This window comes from Carcharodon carcharias, chromosome 8, assembly GCF_017639515.1.
Source record: "Carcharodon carcharias isolate sCarCar2 chromosome 8, sCarCar2.pri, whole genome shotgun sequence".
NCBI lineage: Eukaryota > Metazoa > Chordata > Chondrichthyes > Lamniformes > Lamnidae > Carcharodon > Carcharodon carcharias.
The window spans coordinates 70,550,807-70,572,384 of NC_054474.1; the positions used below are offsets into that span (position 1 = coordinate 70,550,807).

General features: G+C 41.3%; 1 protein-coding gene across 1 annotated transcript in view; it reads left to right on the top strand.

Moving 5' to 3' along the window:
- LOC121281070 (AT-rich interactive domain-containing protein 5B-like) overlaps positions 1-21,578 on the top strand; it is a 97,228-nt gene that overhangs the window by 56,025 nt on the left and 19,625 nt on the right. The window contains exons 6-7 of the mRNA XM_041193700.1: positions 4,706-4,821; positions 10,307-10,475. Coding sequence (XP_041049634.1) covers positions 4,706-4,821; positions 10,307-10,475 — 285 coding nt within the window. The remainder of the gene's footprint in view (positions 1-4,705; positions 4,822-10,306; positions 10,476-21,578) is intronic.

Here is a 21,578-nt window from a genome sequence, read left to right on the forward strand (position 1 = left end):
TGAGTGTTTACCTCTATTTGTCTATGGTATCCACTGTTTTGGTCCTCCTGATGCAGACACCAAAAAGACTGCCAGGCCTTTGGAAAGAGACCTTATAGTCAGGCAGTGGCGTGCAGTAAGAAGGTGAAAAAAACAGGATGCCTTGGAGAGAAGTTCCCTCTTGCCCATAGAACAGAATTATCTTGTTCAGCAATCGAAACAGGAAACAGTTTTACTGCTTTAGCCCAGGTCTACTTCAGTCAAGTGTTTCCCCAGCAGAGATTGTGCAATTCAGCATAATCAAAAATTCAGACCTGAGAGTGGGCTGTGTGGCTTACTGCTCCCCAGCTCGTGTTATAACCCACTTGACCATCAGTAAGGCTTTGGGTAGTTTTATGAAGTATTCTTACCTGCTCATTCCTCCATGCCCTGCTTACTTCAGAGCGGCTAGATTGCACTTTTCTGATTGTTTCTCCTGTACCTTGTTGGTTCTACATGGCCTTGTGTCATATGACCAGTATTTGTTGGTCAAATACCTGGAAAAACTCAGCAGGTCTGACAGCATCTGCAGAGAGGAGCACAGTTAATGTTTCGAGTCCGTATGACTCTTCAACAGAACTAAGGAAAAATAGAAGAGAGGTGAAATATAAGCTGGTTTAAGTTGTGGGGGGGGGGACACAAGTAGAGCTAGATAGAGGGCCAGTGATAGGTAGAGATAGCCAAAAGATGTCATAGAGGAAATATGGCTGTGAAAGTGAGTTTGAGTAAACAGCAGGAGAGAAATGGAAAGCGATGAAGGTAAACAAGGCAAAAGAGAGAGATGGAAATCCTGTCTGAGAGAAGAGCAATACTTCTTCAAGGTAGGCATCCTTGAAGAGAAGTGGCAGTCAATTAAACACTAAGATAAAAGCAAAAAGCTGTTGATGCTGGAAATCCTAAACAAAAATAAAAATACCTGGAAAAACTCAGCAGGTTTCACCTCTCTTCTATTTTCCCTTAGTTCTGTTGAAGAGCCATACAGACTTGTATTGTTAACTGTGTTCCTCTCTGCAGATGCTGTCAGACCTGCTGAGTTTTTCCAGGTATTTTTATTTTTGTTTTGGATTTCCAGCATCCGCAGTTTTTTGCTTTTATCTTTGTTGGTCAAATGTTGATTAGTGTATAATTGTTGAATTAAGACAGCCATTTGTATTTGGTAATTGAGAAGTGGTTATATAATGTCTGGTAACATTTCTGACATATTTTAGCTGGTCTGGAATATCATGGATTGCAGGGGAGGTGACTGTTTGGAATGTGGGCTGCACAGTTTAAGCAAACCTGGGTGAGCTGGATGCCATTAGCTGTGAGCAGAATTAGTCAAATTGGTTTGGGATTTTAGGTTTCTTTTCACTTAACCGAGGTCTGCTATATCATGTAACAGGACTGAATACAATGAGTGAAGATAAAATGGTTTGGAATTTGTTCTCATTTGCTGACCTGAAATTTGTGTAGGATAGATATTCACTGAAATTAGGTTAATAGTTCAGCCCACTTCTGCTGAGGACAGAAGCACTTGTGTAGTCTTAAAACTTATCTGTGAGAGGAGCAACCTATAGGCATGACACATACAGTACCCAGGCACCCCTTGGTGAAAGTGGCTTTTCAACCCCAAGATGAAGAGCATTATTGAAGACTCTTTCCTTAGTGCTTTGCATTAGAAATAAAGTGTCATTAGGTTGACCAAAATTTGTATATAGAGGTCTGGCCTAGTGACAAATTAACAGAAATCTGTGTTTAGGATCCCCCTTGGTTTTTGTTGGGTGGTGGGGGTGGGGGGCCTCCATTTGGAGGCTCACACTTTAATTGAAGAATATCTATTGTTTTGGAGAAGAATAGACTCTGATGAAGGCCATGGTGCTATTTCAGATTTCTGTTTAATACTGATTGCTATGCAGGCTACAAATCATGAACTGCAATTGTGTTATGTGGTTTTCATTGGAGGGGAATGGACTTTTCAATAACATTTTTTCCCCCAAGATAATGACAGATGCCCCTATAATGTTTGCCTAGACATTACATTCCTCCGCACCGTCATGCTGTGCAGCTGAAACAGGAACAGAAACCTAGCCTTTCGCTATTGGGTTAAAATATGCTTGAGAGCTTTATTTATAATCAGTACAAAAAAAATTGTAGTCGCAAAGCCTCAACATTTTATGTACCAGTCACTGAAACCAGTTACCTCCTGGGGCATCCTGGTCAGCCATTCTCATGGAAGCAAATCAGCCAGTGCAGAAGGATAGCACTCTCCTTAGAGTATGTGTAAGATCCATAGCACACAGTGGACAGTAGAGCTAGATTGGATTTTATTTTATTTTTATGGAAATCATCTTAATTTTGTTGAGTAAAAGCAAAATACTGCAGATGCTGGAAATCAAAAATGAAAACAAAGTGCTGGAAAAACTCAGCAGGCCTGGCAGCATCAGAAACATAGAGAGGTTCGAGTCCAATATGACTTCTCCAGAACAATCATTTTCTTGAAAGTATTATGGAGGCGTGGGGGTTGGTTTATTTATAAATAATATGTTTGCAATTAATAACTGGGTAGTTGGGGCCCAAAGAACAGACTGGCCTCTTGTACTCTCAGGGTATTTCAAACATTCAAAAGTGTCCTTGTCACCCTGATATAATATTCAGATAGGAAATAATCCAAGATGAATCGGTGCTGTGAAGCTGGGGGTGGTCATTTAAATCGGTTAGCACATTATGCTAACAATGCCAAGACTGTAGGCTGATCCCCTGAACAAGCCATTAAATTATTTAAAATAGGTAAATGTGGGAGGTTTTACAGTTCAATTAAACATTTCTGAAAACACTTTTTTATTTCTGAAGGTCACAAATAAGAAAGATGACACCACGCTGTAGGGCACAATGTAAAGCTGCTGGATGGGTTAATGGAAATTTGAATAGTTGCACATACTTGGACAAGATACCAATAAAAAGCCAATTGTTCTCATTGGTTAGGTATGCAGGAAGCTACTGATTTGATGTGCTCTGTAAATGACTTGTTCGATCTGTCGATATTTCAGAGGTGATTTCAATTGGCTGTTTTAATATGCGCATGTAACTTGGGAGGATATTAGTGACCGCATCTAGGGCAGGACTAATTTGTTTATGAGGCAATAAAGAGCCGATCAAGGAACACGGAACTGTCAGGAGCTGGTTCTATTTAACCTTACTGGTATAACATTGCTATTGCTGCTGCAGCAGCCCCTACTCTGAGAAATACTCCAGGGGACTAGATGGAATTTGTACTGTTGATCTGCCACAGAGTGGACTCTGGATGATCAGTGTTGGCTGATAAAATGTAAAATTGTGAGTATTGTAGTCAATTATTCATGAAGGAATGTGAAATGCCTTATAATTCCAAATGTAAAGGGAACAACATAAAACTCTTGATGCAAATATACAGGGAAGCAAGTGCATAAAAAATTACAGGAAGGAATAGTTAAAATACTATATTTCCAAATAAGCAGAGCTTTTGCGAAATTATGGTAATTACAAATAAAATGGGAAAAGATGTAAAATACTTTTAATGCTTTTATCTGTACCTTGGTAATTATAAAACAATATTATTGCAAATAGACAGGAAGCGATGTAAAACTAATTACAAATTCCAGTACACAGGAAGGAATATGCAACTTTTATAATTACAGTCATGTGGAAGCCAAATGACTCAAGAATTTGCTTTTAATGGTATTGGAATGATAAGTGGTTGGATAGTTGCATGGAAATGGAATAGTATCAGTGATGGTATTTGGAAATACAGGAGTGGAATGATATTGGCTTTTTTTTAGTGTTGTGGTATTGATGCAGAATTATCACTGTCATCATGTGATTTGTTTGCTTTTTTCTCCTCTGCCTTTTGGCATATTTAAATGAAGTGAGACAGTGTGTGTTTGAGTGAGGGTTTGCGACTGTCCTGTTGGCTCTCCCATTTGAATTGAAATTACTTTTGCTGCACAAGCTGACCCTTAAGTGTGTGGCCTGCAGTCAGTCATTCAGCCTTGTGAAACAAAGCCACTGGGGGTTGGGCCATGGGCAGAGTGCATGTATTGACAGGCTAATATTGACGGGAGTGTAGATAAGGGCTAACGATTGCATGTACTCATTTTACATTTCAGTGTTGTAACTGCAATAAGTAATCCCAATTTAAATTTAAAAAAAAAACAAAAGAAGACTTTGGTTACCAATCCTTCTGACATAACTTTTATGGTGTTTATTTTTGTTGGTGGGTGGGTGGCAAGATGGGCTATATTTGAATTCCCTGGGAGTGAATGCTTACAACTTAATGTCAGCATGTGAACCAACTCTCGATTGTAATGTGTAAGGGGATGGTCCAGTTTGTTGGCACTGTTCAGGTTATTTGCTATTTATGAATCTTTATCCCAAGAATACCTGGTAAATGGCTTGAGGATGGTTGTTTGAACTCTGATTTTAAGGGTATGTATTCATTTATTGAAATTACCCTTCATACCAGAAGAAAACCACAGGAGGGAGAGAGAAAAAACACCAAGGGAGCGGTATGCAAATTTCAGCTGTTATTGAATATATTTGGCTGGTGCCGAGCACAACGCTATATTTGGAGAAACAAAAAAAAGTGCGCTTCACCTCAGGCAATGATCTGAAGGTGCAGCAGCTACTTGCCACTCACCACTCATATTTTTCCTTGTTTCATTCTTCCTTGCAGCAACTCATCTCAAAGGGCGATCTCGAAAAAAGAAGAAATCAACAAGCAGAAAGGGTGACGAGAGCCCATTGCGGGAGAACCGGCGGCCCAGCCAGTCGGATGTCAAGGAAGAAAAGGTTTGTAATATGTGATCATTTGCAGTGGCGAGGACCGGCTTTGGAGAATTTGCCCTCTGCTGGGACTTGATTTTGGTATCGAGAAAATGAGACAAAATAAGACCTTGACGCCACAAGCCGGTGGTCTCAGGTGATTGAAGCTTCACTATGTGTTTGTGATGAAACTTTTCGCTCAGAACCTGATCATCCTTAGCTGAACATTTTCTTTGGTGCTGTCTGATTTCATGTCCATTATTTTTGACATTGGATCTGTCATATTTAAAAAAGCTCCAAAATGGTGATGGTTGGATGTCTTGATGAGGACAGAAACCAATCATATAGAGAAAGAAATAATTTATACAATGCCTTTTACAACTTCAGGATGTCCCAAAGTACTTTACAGCAATTGAAGTATAGCCGCTGTTGGCATGTAGGAAATATGGCAGCCAATTTACACACAGCAAAGCCCACAAACAGCGATATAATCATGGATGGGTAATCTGTTTTATTAATATTGACTGAGAGGTAATTATTCGCCAGAACAGCAGGAAGAATTCAACTGTTCTTTTTCAAAACATTGTCAGGGGGCCGTTTGCAGCCATCTGAGAGGGCATAGGTTTAATATCACGTTTGAATGATTCCACCTCTGATTTTGCAGCATTTTATCTGAGGTCCTGGGATACAATCATCATCAGCAAAGCATACTTTTACAAACTCTCTGCCCCTTGGGTCATGGTAGCCCTGATGGCGTGGCTTTCCAGATTTCCTTTCAATTTACCAATCAACAACACCCTAATTCATGGTCTGATCACCTCTGGTAAAATACTTGGCTCTTTATCATATCTGAGCTATTCACACAGCTTTTAGCTTTCGGTCCCTTTTAGCTAGTTCACATATCACTTCTCCAAGAGCTCCAGGAGTTCTGTGTATTCTTCATGCTGCCAAACAGAAAACTGACCTTTTTTTGTAGAGAGCTCTACTTGCTTCTCCTGAACACGAGTTCTGTGTGAGTTCTTCTGCAGCATAACAAGCTGAAACCCAAGCTCCTCGATTAGCTTCTATTTGCCTTTCCTGGTTACCCAGGTCACCTTCTCAGTCAGAAAATCCAATGACCAATTCCTTTCCCAGAACTACTTTAGAACTTTGGGTTAAGGGGTTATCTCAAAAGTACAAGCTTCCTACAAACGGCCAGGTTCATCTCATAATCCGGATGTAACGGTACTCCATTAAACCTGCCTATCTTGAGTTATTGGATTATCAAGTCTGTCACAAAGAGATAATTTGGTTCTGATCCTCTCTTGGCAGATATGACATCTTGGAACCAGCATAACCCTAAGGGATCCAGCTTTTATTCTCTTTGATACTTTCCACACAGGTCCAAGGAGATTAGTTGCTGGTTGGTCATTTACAATGCTGTCAAATCATGCTTACATTTGCTAAAATAAATTTCTATTACAGCATGGAATGTGTTAGTGATCAGCCTGTGGCACATTCTGGAGATCTTTAAAAAAAAAAAAGTGGTTTGCTGTTTGCTATACTGAATGAATGCCTGTGTAAATAGGCTGTTTCAGGAATCTGCATCTTAGTTTCAGTGCTTATGTCTTGATTTTTGTGGTGGACCAGGTATCGTGCATCAAATTAATGGACAAGAGCTCCTCCTTGATAGGAGAAACTGGTTTAACTGGTGTTGGCCTTGGCTATGGTAGCACACTCGCCTAGGTCAGTGAGTTTAACCCACTCCAGGATTTATTCACGTAATTTAGGCTGCTTGTTCCCGTGCAGTATTGTGGGAGCATTGCATTGTCGAGGTGTCATCATTCAGATGAGTCATTAATCTGATGCACTGTCTGCATACTCGATTTTATATCCATTTATGGGATGTGGGCCTTGCTGGCTATGCCAGCATTTATTGCCCATCGCTAATCGCCGTTGAGAGGGTGTTGGTGAGCTGCCTTCTTGAACCGCTGTAGTTCACGTGGTGTAGGTACACCCACAGTGCTGTTAGGGAGGAAGTTCCAGGATTTTGACCCAGCGACGGTGAAGGAACGGCAATATATTTCCAAGTCAGGATGGTGAGAGGCTTGGTGGGAACTTAGTGTTCCCATGTGTCTGATGCCCTTGTCCTTCTAGATGGTAGCGGTCGTGGATTTGGAAGGTTTGATTTAAAGGATCTCATGGCATGATTTAAAGGACAGATGAATTCTCCTGATGTATCCAAGATTTATCACTCAACCAACACACTGTCTACAAAACAATAGTGACTTAATTTAAAAAAGTGTATCGGTGCTGTAAAGCTCTTAGGATGTTTTGAGAATGTGAAAGGTATCATATAGATGCAAGTTCTTTCTTGCTCCGTAATTCTTTGAATGCTTCAGCAGCTTGTATCCATACATTAAAGTAGCAAAGCGTCTTAAGGTGCCTCAGAGTTGGGGTTAGATCGGAGTAGTGATAGGAGGCAACTAGATGTAGTGGCCAAAGATGCTGTCAAAGAGATAGATCTTATAGGGAAATAGCGAATTAGATTTTTAGAAAGGGAATCCTAGAGTTTAAAAGCAAGGCGGCTGATAAAATCATCATTGATTACAAGGAGGCAGGCTATTTATTAGATAAAAACAAAAAAACTGCGGATGCTGGAAATCCAAAACAAAAACAGAATTACCTGGAAAAACTCAGCAGGTCTGGCAGCAACGGCGGAGAAGAAAAGAGTTGACGTTTCGAGTCCTCATGACCCTTCGACAGAACTTGAGGTTCTGTCGAAGGGTCATGAGGACTCGAAACGTCAACTCTTTTCTTCTCCGCCGATGCTGCCAGACCTGCTGAGTTTTTCCAGGTAATTCTGTTTTTGTTTAGGCTATTTATTAGACCCGCTTTGGAAGAGCAGAGAATCAGGAGCCACAGAAGTCAGGGGTAATTGGATCATATATGGATGTAGAGTGAAGCTTGGAAAGCCAGCAAGTTGTATTGGAAAAATTGAATTTAGAAGTGACTAAGGTGAGAGAGAATTTTAGCAGCAGTGAGATTGGGTAAAGGCAGAGGACAACTTGAGATGGACAGTAAATGCTGGTCTTGCCAGTAATGCCCACATCCTATGAACAAATTTTAAGCAAAAAAGAAGTAAACATAAGCTAGCTGGAAACTCGAGGCAAGCTGTGGAAGAGATTGAATCAAAGATTGAGAAAGCGAGTGAGGTAGAGCTATATAGTGGCCATCAAAAGTTTTTCTGGGTTACTTAAGTGAGTACTCTTGCAAGCCCTGCAGTTGATGTGGACGTTGGAACAGGACTGGACTTGGCTATGATACCTCCTGCGGTCAAATTGTCTTGTTGCTACTCTAACTATGCCTCAAATATTAAATGTTGCATCATGCAAGCGGGTAAGTTACAAAATATTGAGCCTTGAGGGAATAATGGCTGGGTAAATAAAGAGTTGAATTCTACAATTTACATTTCCTGTTGTTCCACATGCTTTCATTTGGTTTTGTAGGGAAATAAATGGTGTAGTGTCTATAAAACAGGCCCGTCTTTGTTCCAAGACTTTGTTTGACAGGTTTGAAAACCAGCAGCTTGTAAGTGCATAAGTGCATAAATCTGATCAGGTTTTACTTGCCTTCATTTCTTTCCTCCTTGTGCTATGGAGAATCTCAGCACAGCACAGCACACACACCCCCACCCGCCCGCCTCCAAACCCTGTCAGCTAACATCAGGGCATCCTCCCACTCCACTATTGGTGTACCATGTATTGTCTATGAGGCCACTTCTGAAGGTTTGCATTTGCATGCTGCGCCAGTGACCTTATTTCCATTTTATTCAGTTTGAGTAATGAAGATTTTAGTTTGGAAGGAAAAGGTTAACTGAACAATCCTTAAACCTGTCACATGTACCTCCATGTGCTCATTTAATTGAAGGAGGTGCAAGTGAAGCACTGCTTCACCTGAAAGGAGTGTTGGGCCTTTGGATGGTGAGGAGGTAAAGGGGCAGGTATTGCACCTTCTGTGATTGCATGGGGAAGTGATGTGGGAAGGGGATGAGGTGTTGGGGGTGATAGATGAGTGGAATAGGATGCCCCGGAGGGAACAATCCCAATGGAATGCTGACAGGGGAGTGAGGGAAAGATGTGTTTGGTGGTGACATCATGCTGGATTTGGCGGAAATGGTGGAGGGTGGTCCTTTGAATACGGAGGCTGGTGAGGTGAAAAGTGAGGACAAGGAGGACCCTATCATGTTTCTGGGAGGGAGGGGAAAGGATGAGGATAGAGGCGTGGAGGATGCGTCGGACATGTTTATTGGTCCTGCCAACCACAGTGGTTGAGAAACCTCGGTTAAGGAAGAAGGAAGACATGTTAGAAGCACAGTTTTGGAAGGTGGTATCATTGGAACCAATGCGATGGAAGTGAAGGAACTGGGATGGAGCCCTTACAGGAAGCAAGGTGTGAGATGTTGTTGAGGCAGCTGTGGGAGTCGGTGGGCTAATAATGTATCACCAGAGATGCAGACAGACGTCAAGGAATGGGAGGGAAGTGTTAAAGATGGACCATGTAAGGTGATAGGGGTGGAAATTGGAAACAAAATTGATAAAAATTTTTCCAGGTCCAGACGAGAGCATGAAGCAGCACCGAAGTGGTCATCAATGTACTGGAGAAAGAGTTGTGGGAGGGGGCCTGAGTAGGACTGGAACAAGGAATGTTCCACATACCCAATAAAGAGAGAGGCATAACTGGGGCCCATGCGGCCACACCTTTTATTTAGAGGAAGTGGGTCAAGTTTAAGGAGAAATTGCTCAGTGAGGGAACAAGTTGAGCCAGGCGGAGGAGAGCGGTAGTAAATGGGGATTGTTCAGGCCTCTGATCAAGGAAGAAGTGAAAAGCCCTCAGACCATCCAGGTGGGGGATGGTGGTGTAGAGGGATTGGACATCCATGGTGAAGAGGAGGCGGTTAGGGCCAGAAACTGGAAATTGTTGGTATGACATTGGGCATCAGAGGAATTGCGGATGTAGATGGGAAGAGACTGGAGAAGGAGAGAGAGAATGGAGTCAAGATAGGAGGAAATGAGTTCTGTGGGGCAGGAACAGGCTGACGCGATTGGTCTACTGGGATAGTCCTGTTTGTGAATTTTGGGAAGGAGGTAAAAGTGGGCTGTCTGGGCTTGGGAGACCATGAGGTTGGAAGCTGTGGAGGGAAGGTCTCCAGTTGAGATGAGGTCAGTGACAGTCCTGGAAACAATGGCTTGATGTTCGGTGGTGGGGTCATGGTCCAGGGGGAGGAAGGAAGAAGTGTCTGCGAGTTGGCGCTCAGCCTCTGCAAGGTAGAGGTCAGTACACCAGGCAACAACATCACCATGTTTGTAATCAGGTTTGATAACAACAAAGCCTTGTTGTAAGGTAAACCTCTGTCAGACGGTGACGTATTCTAGACTCCAAAACTCTCATCTATTACCATTTCATTCTTGTAGCAAGATAGTTCTGTCTTTTTCTTTCTTGAATTTTAAGGAAAGATTTTTTTTCCTTCCAGAACAAAGTTGAATCAGAAAGTATGGCAGCTGGAAGTGCACAAACGAATCAACCAGCCAATCCAAATGACCTTCTTTCTGCAGAGCAACACTTCCTGAAGGCTTTGCACAACTTCATGTGTGATCGCAACACTCCCATCGCCAGAATACCTCACCTGGGCTTCAAGAAAAGTAAGAAAGGCTATAAATTCAAGTTAACATATTTTGGCAGATATATCAACAAATGAGTTGACTGGGATCCAGCCTCATTAATTGCAATTTATTTGTGTTTGACTGTAGCATTCCACTATTTAATTTTCTCTACCACAAATTTAATTTTCTCCACCACTATTTAATTTTCTTTACCACAGTGACATCTTGCACTTTGCTCTTACACAGCTGTACACCACCCTTGACTCAAGATATGGCAATCTATTCTGGTCCATAGCACATAACTGTGCTGATTTGGTCATCAGTGTGGTTGATTGAATTTTATTGTTTTTTGTCTGGGGAAATATTTGGCCTCATATATAGGACAATGAATTTGATGTAATGAACAACATAGGCAATTGCAGGCAACAAGTCTGTTTTCTGCATGTTTTAAAGTGTGGGTACTCTGCTTCTCTCATTTCACCAATAGTGAAGTAATTTTCTGTGTGATCACTGCAACAACTAAGTTGGCATTTACTCAGCTGTAAGCTGCGGTAAAGTTTAAAATTAATAGTATGAATGCCAGTGCTCGGAGCAGAGCAAAACGTAATGAGCCCGTAAGCCTGACTGGTTACCATAACAACTGCTCGTGCAGTCAGTGCATGTTGCATTCAGTGATACTTCACTAATTCTAAACAGTGCTGGTAAAGGAAGTGGATCAGTGTGTTACAGTGATCAGGTAGACACACTTTACTCTTCAGTAGGCTGAGACACACAAAGACTGGCACTATACATCATTCTACTGATTAAAGTTAAAGTGCAAGTGAATGAAGAGACTGAGAGGGAATGTTGCACACAATGGTGCAAATCACAGGGTGTTGCATCATAATAAAATAATTGCAATATTTATGACTAATTTGCATAATTGAACTGTACAGACATTCAGCTGGAAATGATTACAGAACTGATTCTGTTTTTAAAAAAAAGCTGCTTGCATTTGTTTCTTTTCATGTAAAGAGTACATTTACCATTAGATAACGGAACTGGATACCATAAGCTTTCTCCAAACTGAGTCAGCAGGCAGCTCTCCCCAATTTAAGTACGTTACTCCTATTGAGAGATGGCCCATTTCTACTATCCTATTTTTGGATTTAATAAGCCGTTATTAAAGAGCAACCATCTTATTTCCCAGTTCCGTTATTCAGAGAAGGAAGCCCATCATGAAGCATTGTGCGATCATAATTGACGTGTGACCAAACCAGAGACAGGGTGCACTGGACAGCAATGGGTTAAATAATAAAGGATGAAGTGAACGAATGCTGCAAACAAAAACTAAAGAAATGTCAGATCCCTTGCTTGTTATAATGAGCTTTTCTAATTAGATTTTGATGTTAGAAACCAGCATCTATAAGGCCTACATGTTATTGAATTGCCATGATGTATCTTTTTCTTATTAATTTATGGGACATGAGTGTCACTGGTTAGGTTGGCATTTATTGCCCATCCCTAATTGCCCTTGAGAAAGTGGTGGTGAGCTGTCTTCTTGAACTGCTGCAGTCCATGTGGTGTAGGTGCACCCACAGTGCTGTTAGGGAGGGAGTTCTAGGATTTTGACCCAATGACAGTGAAGGAACAGCGATATATTTCCAAGTCAGTGAGTGGCTTGGAGGGGAACTTCCAGGTGGTGTTCCCATGCGTCTGCTGCTCCTGTCCTAGATGGTAGTGTATGCTTTCTCACTCTTCCATCTTTGCTGCAAACCAGATAGCTCCCTGCATCTTTTAATGGACAGTCTTGCTTTATGTCCCACAGGTGTGCCTCATGGGGAGTTATATCTTGTACAAATCTTGGATCTGCTGTAGGTACTGGATTCAGCATCATGGGTTTCCAGTAAATGACACTCTCATCCATTAAGATCAGAATTTTGCCTGTAATGTCTAATGTATAATTATACCATAATGTGACCCAGGGTGTGCCTACCTTCTTATATGATATACCAATCATAAACTTGTCCTCCGGTCTTCCTAAAAAAAATTAATTAGCACATTAATGAGACACCGCCAAATATAAATTGTTTTAAGGTGCTTTACTTTACAGTTATAAGTGAACATATATCGCAAATCATTAAGAACAATATATTAACATAATTTCCATCTGTACTTGGAAAAAAGAAAATAAACCTCACCATTTTAGTTGGCTAAGTAACATTTTCTTACCTGCTTGAGTAATCTTATCAACTAACAAAGAACATGTGCTCCCTAGTTCTGCTGTTCCTTCTATGGACAGGAAGATGAAGGCATGACCTCTCTCCCAACCAGGACTAGGAGCTGACCGGTAGAGCTGCCACCTTGGATGGAAGTCCATGGCAACTAACTGCTGCTGTTTCCAAAATGAAGAGGGCTGGCTCAACACATTGAGCCTAAATAATTCACATGAAGAGTCTAAAAAGTCTCATTCTTTAATCACAAGATGGGTGACATTCTGCAGACTAAGCTGTCTGATTTTGATATGCATCTCTTCTGCTTTTCAATGGAGGGGTTTTGTTTAAACCCTCCCAGTACAGAGTAACAGTAATCTAGTAGCCTAGCTGATTCTTTTCTCAGTGCCCTGCTGCTATGGTTTGGCTGTCCACTAAGTTTCATGAAAAGGGAGATCAGATAACGTGTATATTGAATGGGAATTCTGCTATCACCAAATTTCTGCCTGCACTTGGTGAAGATTTCTCTCATATTGCAGTCCTCCCTCCTACTATGGCTGAGATTAACTATGTCACACAACAGGCGAGGCACTGAACATAGGATCTGCCTCATCTGCATGGATAAAATATAGATTTTTGTATTAAAGTTTATTGGAGCCTGCACGAGCTACTTCTGAAGATAGGACGCACTATGGGCAGGATTTTCAAGTTGTCGGGTGGGCCCGGAAACGGCCAGGAAACAGTCTGCTGCACCCGATTGGCCCACAACTGCGGTTTCATGCTGGCTGGCTGGTTAACAGCCAGCCAGCGTGAAACGCGCACTGAAAGGCTCAGCGCTGCTGGGGTGGGGGTGAGAGGAGGGTGAGCACTGAAGTCTGCGCAAGCGCGGGAAAGCACAGAATGAAAGCTCCCTGAAGGCAGAGAGCTGCCTCAGGGAGCTGAAGGGTTTTAAAATCAAAAATAAAGATGCGTAAATTCCAGAAAATGTGTCCCCACATAGGACTTATGCATGTGAACATATACATAATGAAAATACTGCCTAAACATTTTTTAATTAATGTTGGAAATCTCATCCTGCCCGTGGATGAGGTTTCCTCAAAATGCAAAGCCCACCTACCAATCGTAAGGTTGGGCAGTCAGCAAAATATCTGCCTTAATTAATACTTTAATGGCTTTAATAGGCCTTTTAATTGTTGGTGGGCACACTGCTGACTCTCGCACGCGCCCGCCGACTGAAATATCACACGAATGTGCAAAGATGTGGGGATGCTCACCTGACGTCATTGTGCACTATTTTATGCCCAGTTGGGTCGGGCATGCGCCTACCTGCGGGCCATAAAATTCTGCCCTATTTGTTGCCTATGGATACCACAGGATTCATCAGTCAATTGCCAAGCCTATTACCTTTGACCTAATGCATGTTTGTTTAGATTAATAGTTAAACCTTATTTTAACCTTTGGACCACTGAAAGTAAATGGTCCTGTGTCTCAAAGCACCATTGATAATGATATCACCTAAACAAGTTGAACTAACCCCAGTGATCTGGTTGATTATAACAAATTGCTGCCTCATAATATTTGATGACTTATTAAACAGCTTCACTAATCCAAGCTAGGGGATAGTACCATGAGGTTTATATTAATTTGAACTCCCAATAAAACTGTATTGTGCAGTTATTTCAACCATTGGGGAATAAAGGTTTTCTAATCTCCTTAGTATCTAGTTCATTAGCCTCTGAAATGTGGCTGAGACCCATGGAAAACAAAGGGCATCACTGTAAAGTGATAAAGACCGACTGATGTAGGAAAGAATCCCTTACATAAAATCAAATGATCTGCAGTACTTGTAAACAATATTTTCTCCTTAACAGACTTAATTCATAACCAGCATCTGAAAGATCCATCAATAAATCCATTGGGATAAAATGTATCTTATTTGTTCCACTGAAATTCTAAGAGCAGTTTGTAAAATTCACCATTTCCTCAAATATGGGGTAACTCAGTCTTTGTGAAATTCCTTTGTGTTTTTTTTTCCCTCTGAAAGTAGCTAAAAAATTGGTCAGTGTCTTTGAATGCCTCAAAATTCCTGCACTTGTCCAACTTTATTTTTTCGTTCTGTGCTACCAAACTTTATTTTTATTGTAGGGTTTTGGATAAATCCATGTATAATATACAAAAGTTTTTACTTTTAACTTTCCCAGTTCAATGTTAACACTATTAATACATACAACTTGGATTAATATAGACATTGTTATTGACCTGGAATGGCACAGTGTAAGTACCCATCAGATGCATCCTCCATCTATCAGTTGGTTGTTTCCTGGATTTAAAATGTAGAGTGAACAAGCTAGTGTTCAATGAAAATATTTCTCCTGGCAGGACTAAGCAGTGAATATTTAGCAGATGCATGGGAACAGCACCACTTGCAAGTTCCCCTCCAAGCCGCATACCATCCTGACTTGGAAATATATTGCCGTTCCTTTGCTGTTGCTGGGTTAAAATCCTGGAACTCCCTTCCTAACAGCACTGTGGGTGTACCTGCACCAGGTGGACTACAGTGGTCCAAGAAGGTGGCTCACTGCCACCTTCTCAAGGGCAGTTGGGAATGAGCAATAAAAATGCTGCCCTAGTCAGTGATGCCATGTCCCATGAAAGAATATTTAAAAAATTTCTGGACACAAAGTGTCCAGGAAAGATGGGGAAGGAAATAAGGAGAGGTGATGAAAGAGAATATTAGTATTGGAAAGAGGGTATGTCCTGGAGAGGTCAAGGAAGGAATCTATTTGGTTAGAGTTAATAAATATTTGGAATGCCATTACAGCACTGGGTGTAATCTATAGGCCACCAAATAGTGGGAAGGATATAGAGAAACAAATTTTCAAAGAACTTGGCAAAGGACAAAAAATAAGAATCAGTTATAATGGAGGACTTTAATTGTCCTAATATAGACTGGCATAGTAATGGTGTACGTTGCAGAGAGGGTGAAGAGTTTCTAAAGTGCATTCGGGCTAATTTTCTGATAGTGTGAATTGGGAACACTTAGGAAACAGTGATCATATAGCTTAAATTATTTAAGGAAAAGAGCAAATGTAGATTAATTAAGAAAAGTCAACGTGGGTTTATTTAAAGTCAAATCATTTTAATTAACTTGACTTGATGTAAGAGAGGGTTGATGAGGGTATTGTGATGACCGTGGACTTCAAAGGGCATTTGATAAAGTGTGACATAATAGACGTCAGCAAAGTTGAAGCCCATGGAATAAAAGGGACAGTGGCAGCATAGATATGAACTTGGCTGAGTGACAGGAAATGTAAGATAATGGAGGAAGGTATCCAGTGGTGTCCCCCAGAGGTGCTTTTCTTGATATATCAAAATGACATAAACTTGGGATATACAGGCCACAATTTGCAGATGATACAAAACTTGAATGCATTATGAACCATGATGGACTTCAGTAGGACATAGGCTGAGGAATGGATGGATAAAATTTAATGCAGAGCAATTTGAAGTGATACATTTTAATAGGAAAAAGGAGAGGGGGCAATATAATCTAAAGAGTACAGTTCTAAAGGGGTGCAGGGACAGAAACACTTGAGGGTACATGAGCACAAATTGAGAGCATCAATCTCTTCTCATGCAGTATAAATTGTTAAAAAGCTAAAAACTGCGGATGGTGGAAATCCAAAACAAAAACAAAAATACCTGGAAAAACTCAGCAGGTCTGACAGCACCTGCGGAGAGGAACACAGTTAACGTTTCGAGTCCGTATGACTCTTCAACAGAACTAAGGAAAAATAGAAAAGAGGTGAAATATAAGCTGGTTAAGGGGGGGGGTGGGTGGTGGGTTGCGGTGGGTGGGACAGGTAGAACTGGATAGAGGGCCAGTGATAGGTGGAGATTGCCAAAAGATGTCATAGACAAAAGGACAAAGAGGTGTTGACGCTGGTGATATTAGCTAAGAGTATAAATTGTTGTTCCCTTTGCTATACAAAAGTGACTAATAAGGCACATAGATCCTGGGCTTTAAAAATAGAGGTGTAGAGTAGAAAAGCAAAGACATTATGGTAAACCTTTACAAAATACTGGTTTGGCCTCAACTGAAGTGTTGTGTCCAATTTAGGATGGATGTGAAGGCATTGGAGACGGTCCAGAAAATATTAATGAGAATGGTTCCATGGATAAGAGACTTTAGTCAGGTGCACGTTCAAAAAGTTTGAACAGTCCAGGCAGAGTGGAGAGAGAAAACACTCCCATTGGTGTAAGGATTGAGAACCAGAGGGCACCAATTTAAGATGATTGGCAAACAAAGAAACAGCAACATAAGGAAACAATTCTTTATGCTTCAGGTTGAGAGGATCTGGAAAGCACTGTCTGAGAGTGTGGTGAAGGCAACTTCAAATAGTGTCTTCGATAGGGAAATGGAGAAGCCCCTGAAGAGGAAAAAAATTGCTGGATGACAGAGAAAGGACAGGGCAATGGAACTAGCAGAGTTGCTCTTGCAGAGGGCCAGTATGGACGTGATGGGCTCAATGGCCTCTTTCTGTGCTGTAAACATTCTATGGTTCATGTTCCAGTTCATTATTTACCTTACTCAGATAAATGAATTGAATTCTCTGGATTAACATGTTGAGGTTAAATTGCAGGATCATCTCTCTGGAAAAAGCTGGCTACTTCTGCAACAATAAGTAACTATGCCTGACCCTCTACTAATCCAAACATAAATAAGAGGAAGATTTAACATCTCCACGTACACAAGATATTTGGACTTCTTGATCATCCCCATGTACTTAGTTAATAAATGTTGGGCCTGCATAGGTTTTGACTGTTCCCTGAATGTTTGTACTTCCTCTCCCCAGTCTCACTGAAACAGTCAGAATCTCACCAGTCCTAGGTAAAAAATTATTGTGGGTAGTAGTTGAAGTAACATGGAACATTCTGGAATTGTACTAATTCAATAGCAAAATATGGAACATAGTACCGGGTGTATTGGATGGTTTTATATATTCTCCCAATGTGCCCTCATGTTAATTTGTTTACCTATATCATTTATTTCAAAGTGTTTTCTTGATTAGTCAGCAAATATAAATCTGTAATAGCTTCATGGGGCAGGAATTTGATTGAGTCAACATCAGCACCTGTCACAGTGCCTGAGAGTTTGAGAGGCCATTTCTGATGTCAGGACATGATGACTTCACTTGGCAGCATCCTTGGTACAGACTGACATTGCTGCAAAAATTAAACCTTGGAAATCCAGACAATTGCTCGGGAAGCTTAAACTTCTACTGGACAATTGCCCTGCAATTTGAACCATCTGAAAATATGATTCAACTATAAAACTATCACCTGCGTTACAGTGATTGTTACGCAGAAAATGTTAGAAAAATTAAAACCACTCCTAACTCCTGGGTAACTATAGCACTGACCACCACCCCACCCCACCCCTTCCATGGAAGACCCCCTGAACACCTGACCCCATCCACACTGACTGACTCCGCCCCCCCCCACCCCCCAGCCGGAACTGGCCATTTGACCACTCCCCCGTCCCTGCCCATTGACCAGCTCCCAATCCTGCTCACTTACTTTACAAACCTACCTCGTCTCTGGCTTGAAAGTGGTTGAACCTTTAAACTTACCTGCTTTAGGGCAGCCAGTGCCATAAGACAAGGGGCGTGAACTGAATTACATTGTCCTTGCCTGGCCTGAGTCAGAAGGTCAGATGAGAAAGGATCGGCTGGATTTCCAGATAAGTAACTAGGAGCAGAGTGGCAATCTGACTCTAATTGCTACTCCGCAGAAGCTCAGGCCTTTGATGATTTCAAAAATATAAATACGATTGTAATCTGATGCAAACACAGGAAGAAAGCATAGCTTTATTGTAATGTTTGCCGTTGCTCATCACCACATTAGCTTTAGAACAAGGTTGTTATGTTGCTTTCCATTGCCTGGTTCTGCCTAACTATTAAAGAATGGATAGGAATGAAGTAGGCTATTTGGTCTATTTAACTTGCTCCATCATTTTTGTTCGTTTTGCCAACTCTTTTTAATTACAATTGTTTACTATTGCATCTACCTCCTTTTTAAACATTTCCGTTTGGACTTTGTGTCTATGACGGAATGCATTCCATATTCTCTCAAACCTTTTTACAAGAACCTTTAATTCAGTCCCTCGAACCTGTTCTGCCATTCAGGTCTGATGGCTGCTCTGTCCTAACTCTCTTTATCGAACTTGACTCCATGGCCCTTAATACCCCTAGCCAATAAATAGCGCTAATCTCAGTTTTCAAATTTTTAATTGGTCTCGCATCTACTGTTCTTATGGAAGAGTTCCACACTTCCACTGCCTTGAAAATTGTTGAGAATAAGAGATACTTTGCCAAAGCTTTTTGTCTTGCACTCATCAAGACAAATGCAAGAATGCCAAATTTCAAACGATCACCACAATTTATATTACAGGAGAAAAGGGTGCTGATTGCAAGCTGACTCTCATTGCTCAAGGCATGGCTATGGAGAATGCAACAGGGAACTGTAGGCTTCCCAAGCTGCTGAGTAATTCAAAAAAGGCTCAAGGCTTGAACATATTCCTTTTATTTGCAGAAAACTGATCCCTGCCAATGCACGTATTTCACTTCCAGCAAGCGGGCCCTAGCCATTTGGTCACGTTGGGAGCTTGACACAGAAATAGAGTGCATCAAAACTATCCTGCAGGACAAAGGCTATCCTGATCAGACCATTGTTCGCTGTGAATTATGCAAACTCGCAAATGGGCCACAGGCTGCCACTTTCGGACCTGAAAGGTGCCCTGTCAATCTCAAATTACCCTGGAAAGGCAAAGTATCACAAAAATTTGAACAACAGGTTAATCAAACTGTTTAACACTGCTACAATGCAGTGGCTATGTAAAAGGTATTTTCCACCAGCAGGAATACTGCCATCAGTCCAAAAATACATTCTGCTTACCACACAATTGAGCAAAGTCATGTACAAATTTCAGTGCCAGTGTGATGCCAGGTAGGCTGTACATCCCAGTGACTGGCTATTCAAATCAAGCAGCATATTCCTTCAGTTGTTTGTAATAGGTAATCGTATATATAATGGTAAACAACACCCTGCAATGATCCTATGGAATATCATGCCCAACTATTTGCCAATATGACTAATTACTCTATACTTTTACTCTGTTTTCTACTTTGTAGCCACTTGCTATCTATTCTGCTACATGATCTCTGACCTTGCATGTTCTGACTTTAATCATGAGTCTGCACTATGGTACCTTATCAAAGAACACAAGAAATAGGAGAAGGAGTGGACCATGCAGCCCATCAAGTCTGCTCCTCCATTCAATATGATCATGGCTGATGCTGGGCTTCAATTCCACTTTCCTGCCCACTCCCCATATCCCTTTATCCCTGAGAATCAAAAAATCTGTCTATCCCAACATTAAATATAGTCAACAATGGAACCTTCAAAATTCTCTGGAGTAGAGAATTCCAAGGATTCACAACCCTTTGAGTGAAAAAGCAAAGGTTTTTGAAAGTCCAAATGTATTACGTCTTCTGCGCCACCCATATTTATCCTTTCTTCTTCAATAATTCAGTAAGGTTCTTCAAGCATGAACTTCTGTTTTGGAGTGTATGGCGGCTGGTCTTTATTATACATTCAGGTTCTAGATGTTTTGCTTTTAAATCTTTGAGTAAGGATTTCACAATGTTTCCTGCCATGCCATTAAGCTAATGGATCTGTAGTTCACCGGATTTGTTCTATGTGTTTTTTTTAAGTATAGGAATCACATTGACTGTCTACCAGTCTTCTAGCACTATTCCCTTTTGCAATGGTTTTCTTTGTGTATATGATAGGACCTCTACAGTCTCTTCCCTAACTTCTGTCAAGATGCAGAAATGCAATCCATTTGGACAAGAGGTTTAATCCTTTCCAAGTTTAAATAGTTTGTTAATTATCTTCTCTATGGGCAAAAATTTTAGCTCGGTGGGTGAGCGCATGCCTGACCCGCTCGAGCGTAAACATAGAAGCTTGGAGCAGGAGTAGGCCATTTGGCCCTTTGAGCCTGCTCCATCATTCATTATGATCATGGCTGATCCTCTATCTCAACGCCATATTCCCGCTTTCACTCCATACCCTTTGATGCCCCTAATATCCAAAAAATTATCAATTTCTTTCTTGAATATACTCTGGCCCGGCCTCCTCAGCCTTCTGTGATAGAGAATTCCACAAGTCGACCACCCTCTGAATGAAGAAATCTTTCCTCATTTCAGTCCTAAATGGCCTACCCCATGTCCTGAGAATGTGGCCCCTGGTTCTCGACTCCCAGCCAGGGGAAACATGCTCCCTGCATCTAGCCTGTCTAGCCCTGTTAGAATTTTATACATTGAAAAATAAATGACGTGCGATAATGTCGGGCGAGCATCTCGATGTCAACACCCGTTCGTGTGATATTTCAGTTGATGGGCACGACAATTAAAAGGCCTGTTAAGGCCATTAACAAGGTTATTAACTTAAGTTTTTCGCTGCCCATTCAACTTTATGGTTGACGGGCAGGCGAAAAGGCCAAACAGCCTTCGCACTTTTTAGGAAACCTCATCCAAGGGCGGGATGAGGTTTCCTAAAGCAAATAAGAATAAAATTTAATTAATAACATGTCCCTGCCCCTGTGACAGAGCTGCCTCAAGGAGATGAAGAGTTTGAGAAAAAAATAAAGAAATGAAAAATGTAATATAACATGTTCCCTCTTTCACAGGAGGGGACATGTTTTCTTACATTTTTCATTTCTTATATATTTTTAAAAACTCTTCATCTCCCTGAGGCAGCTCTATTCCATGGAGATTGTCAAGTGGTACGCGCACACATGCACGAAGCTTGTGCTCGCCCTTCTTACCCTGCCTTAATTGGCACACCAGCAAGAAATTGCCTTCCGGCCTCAATCATGGACGATGGT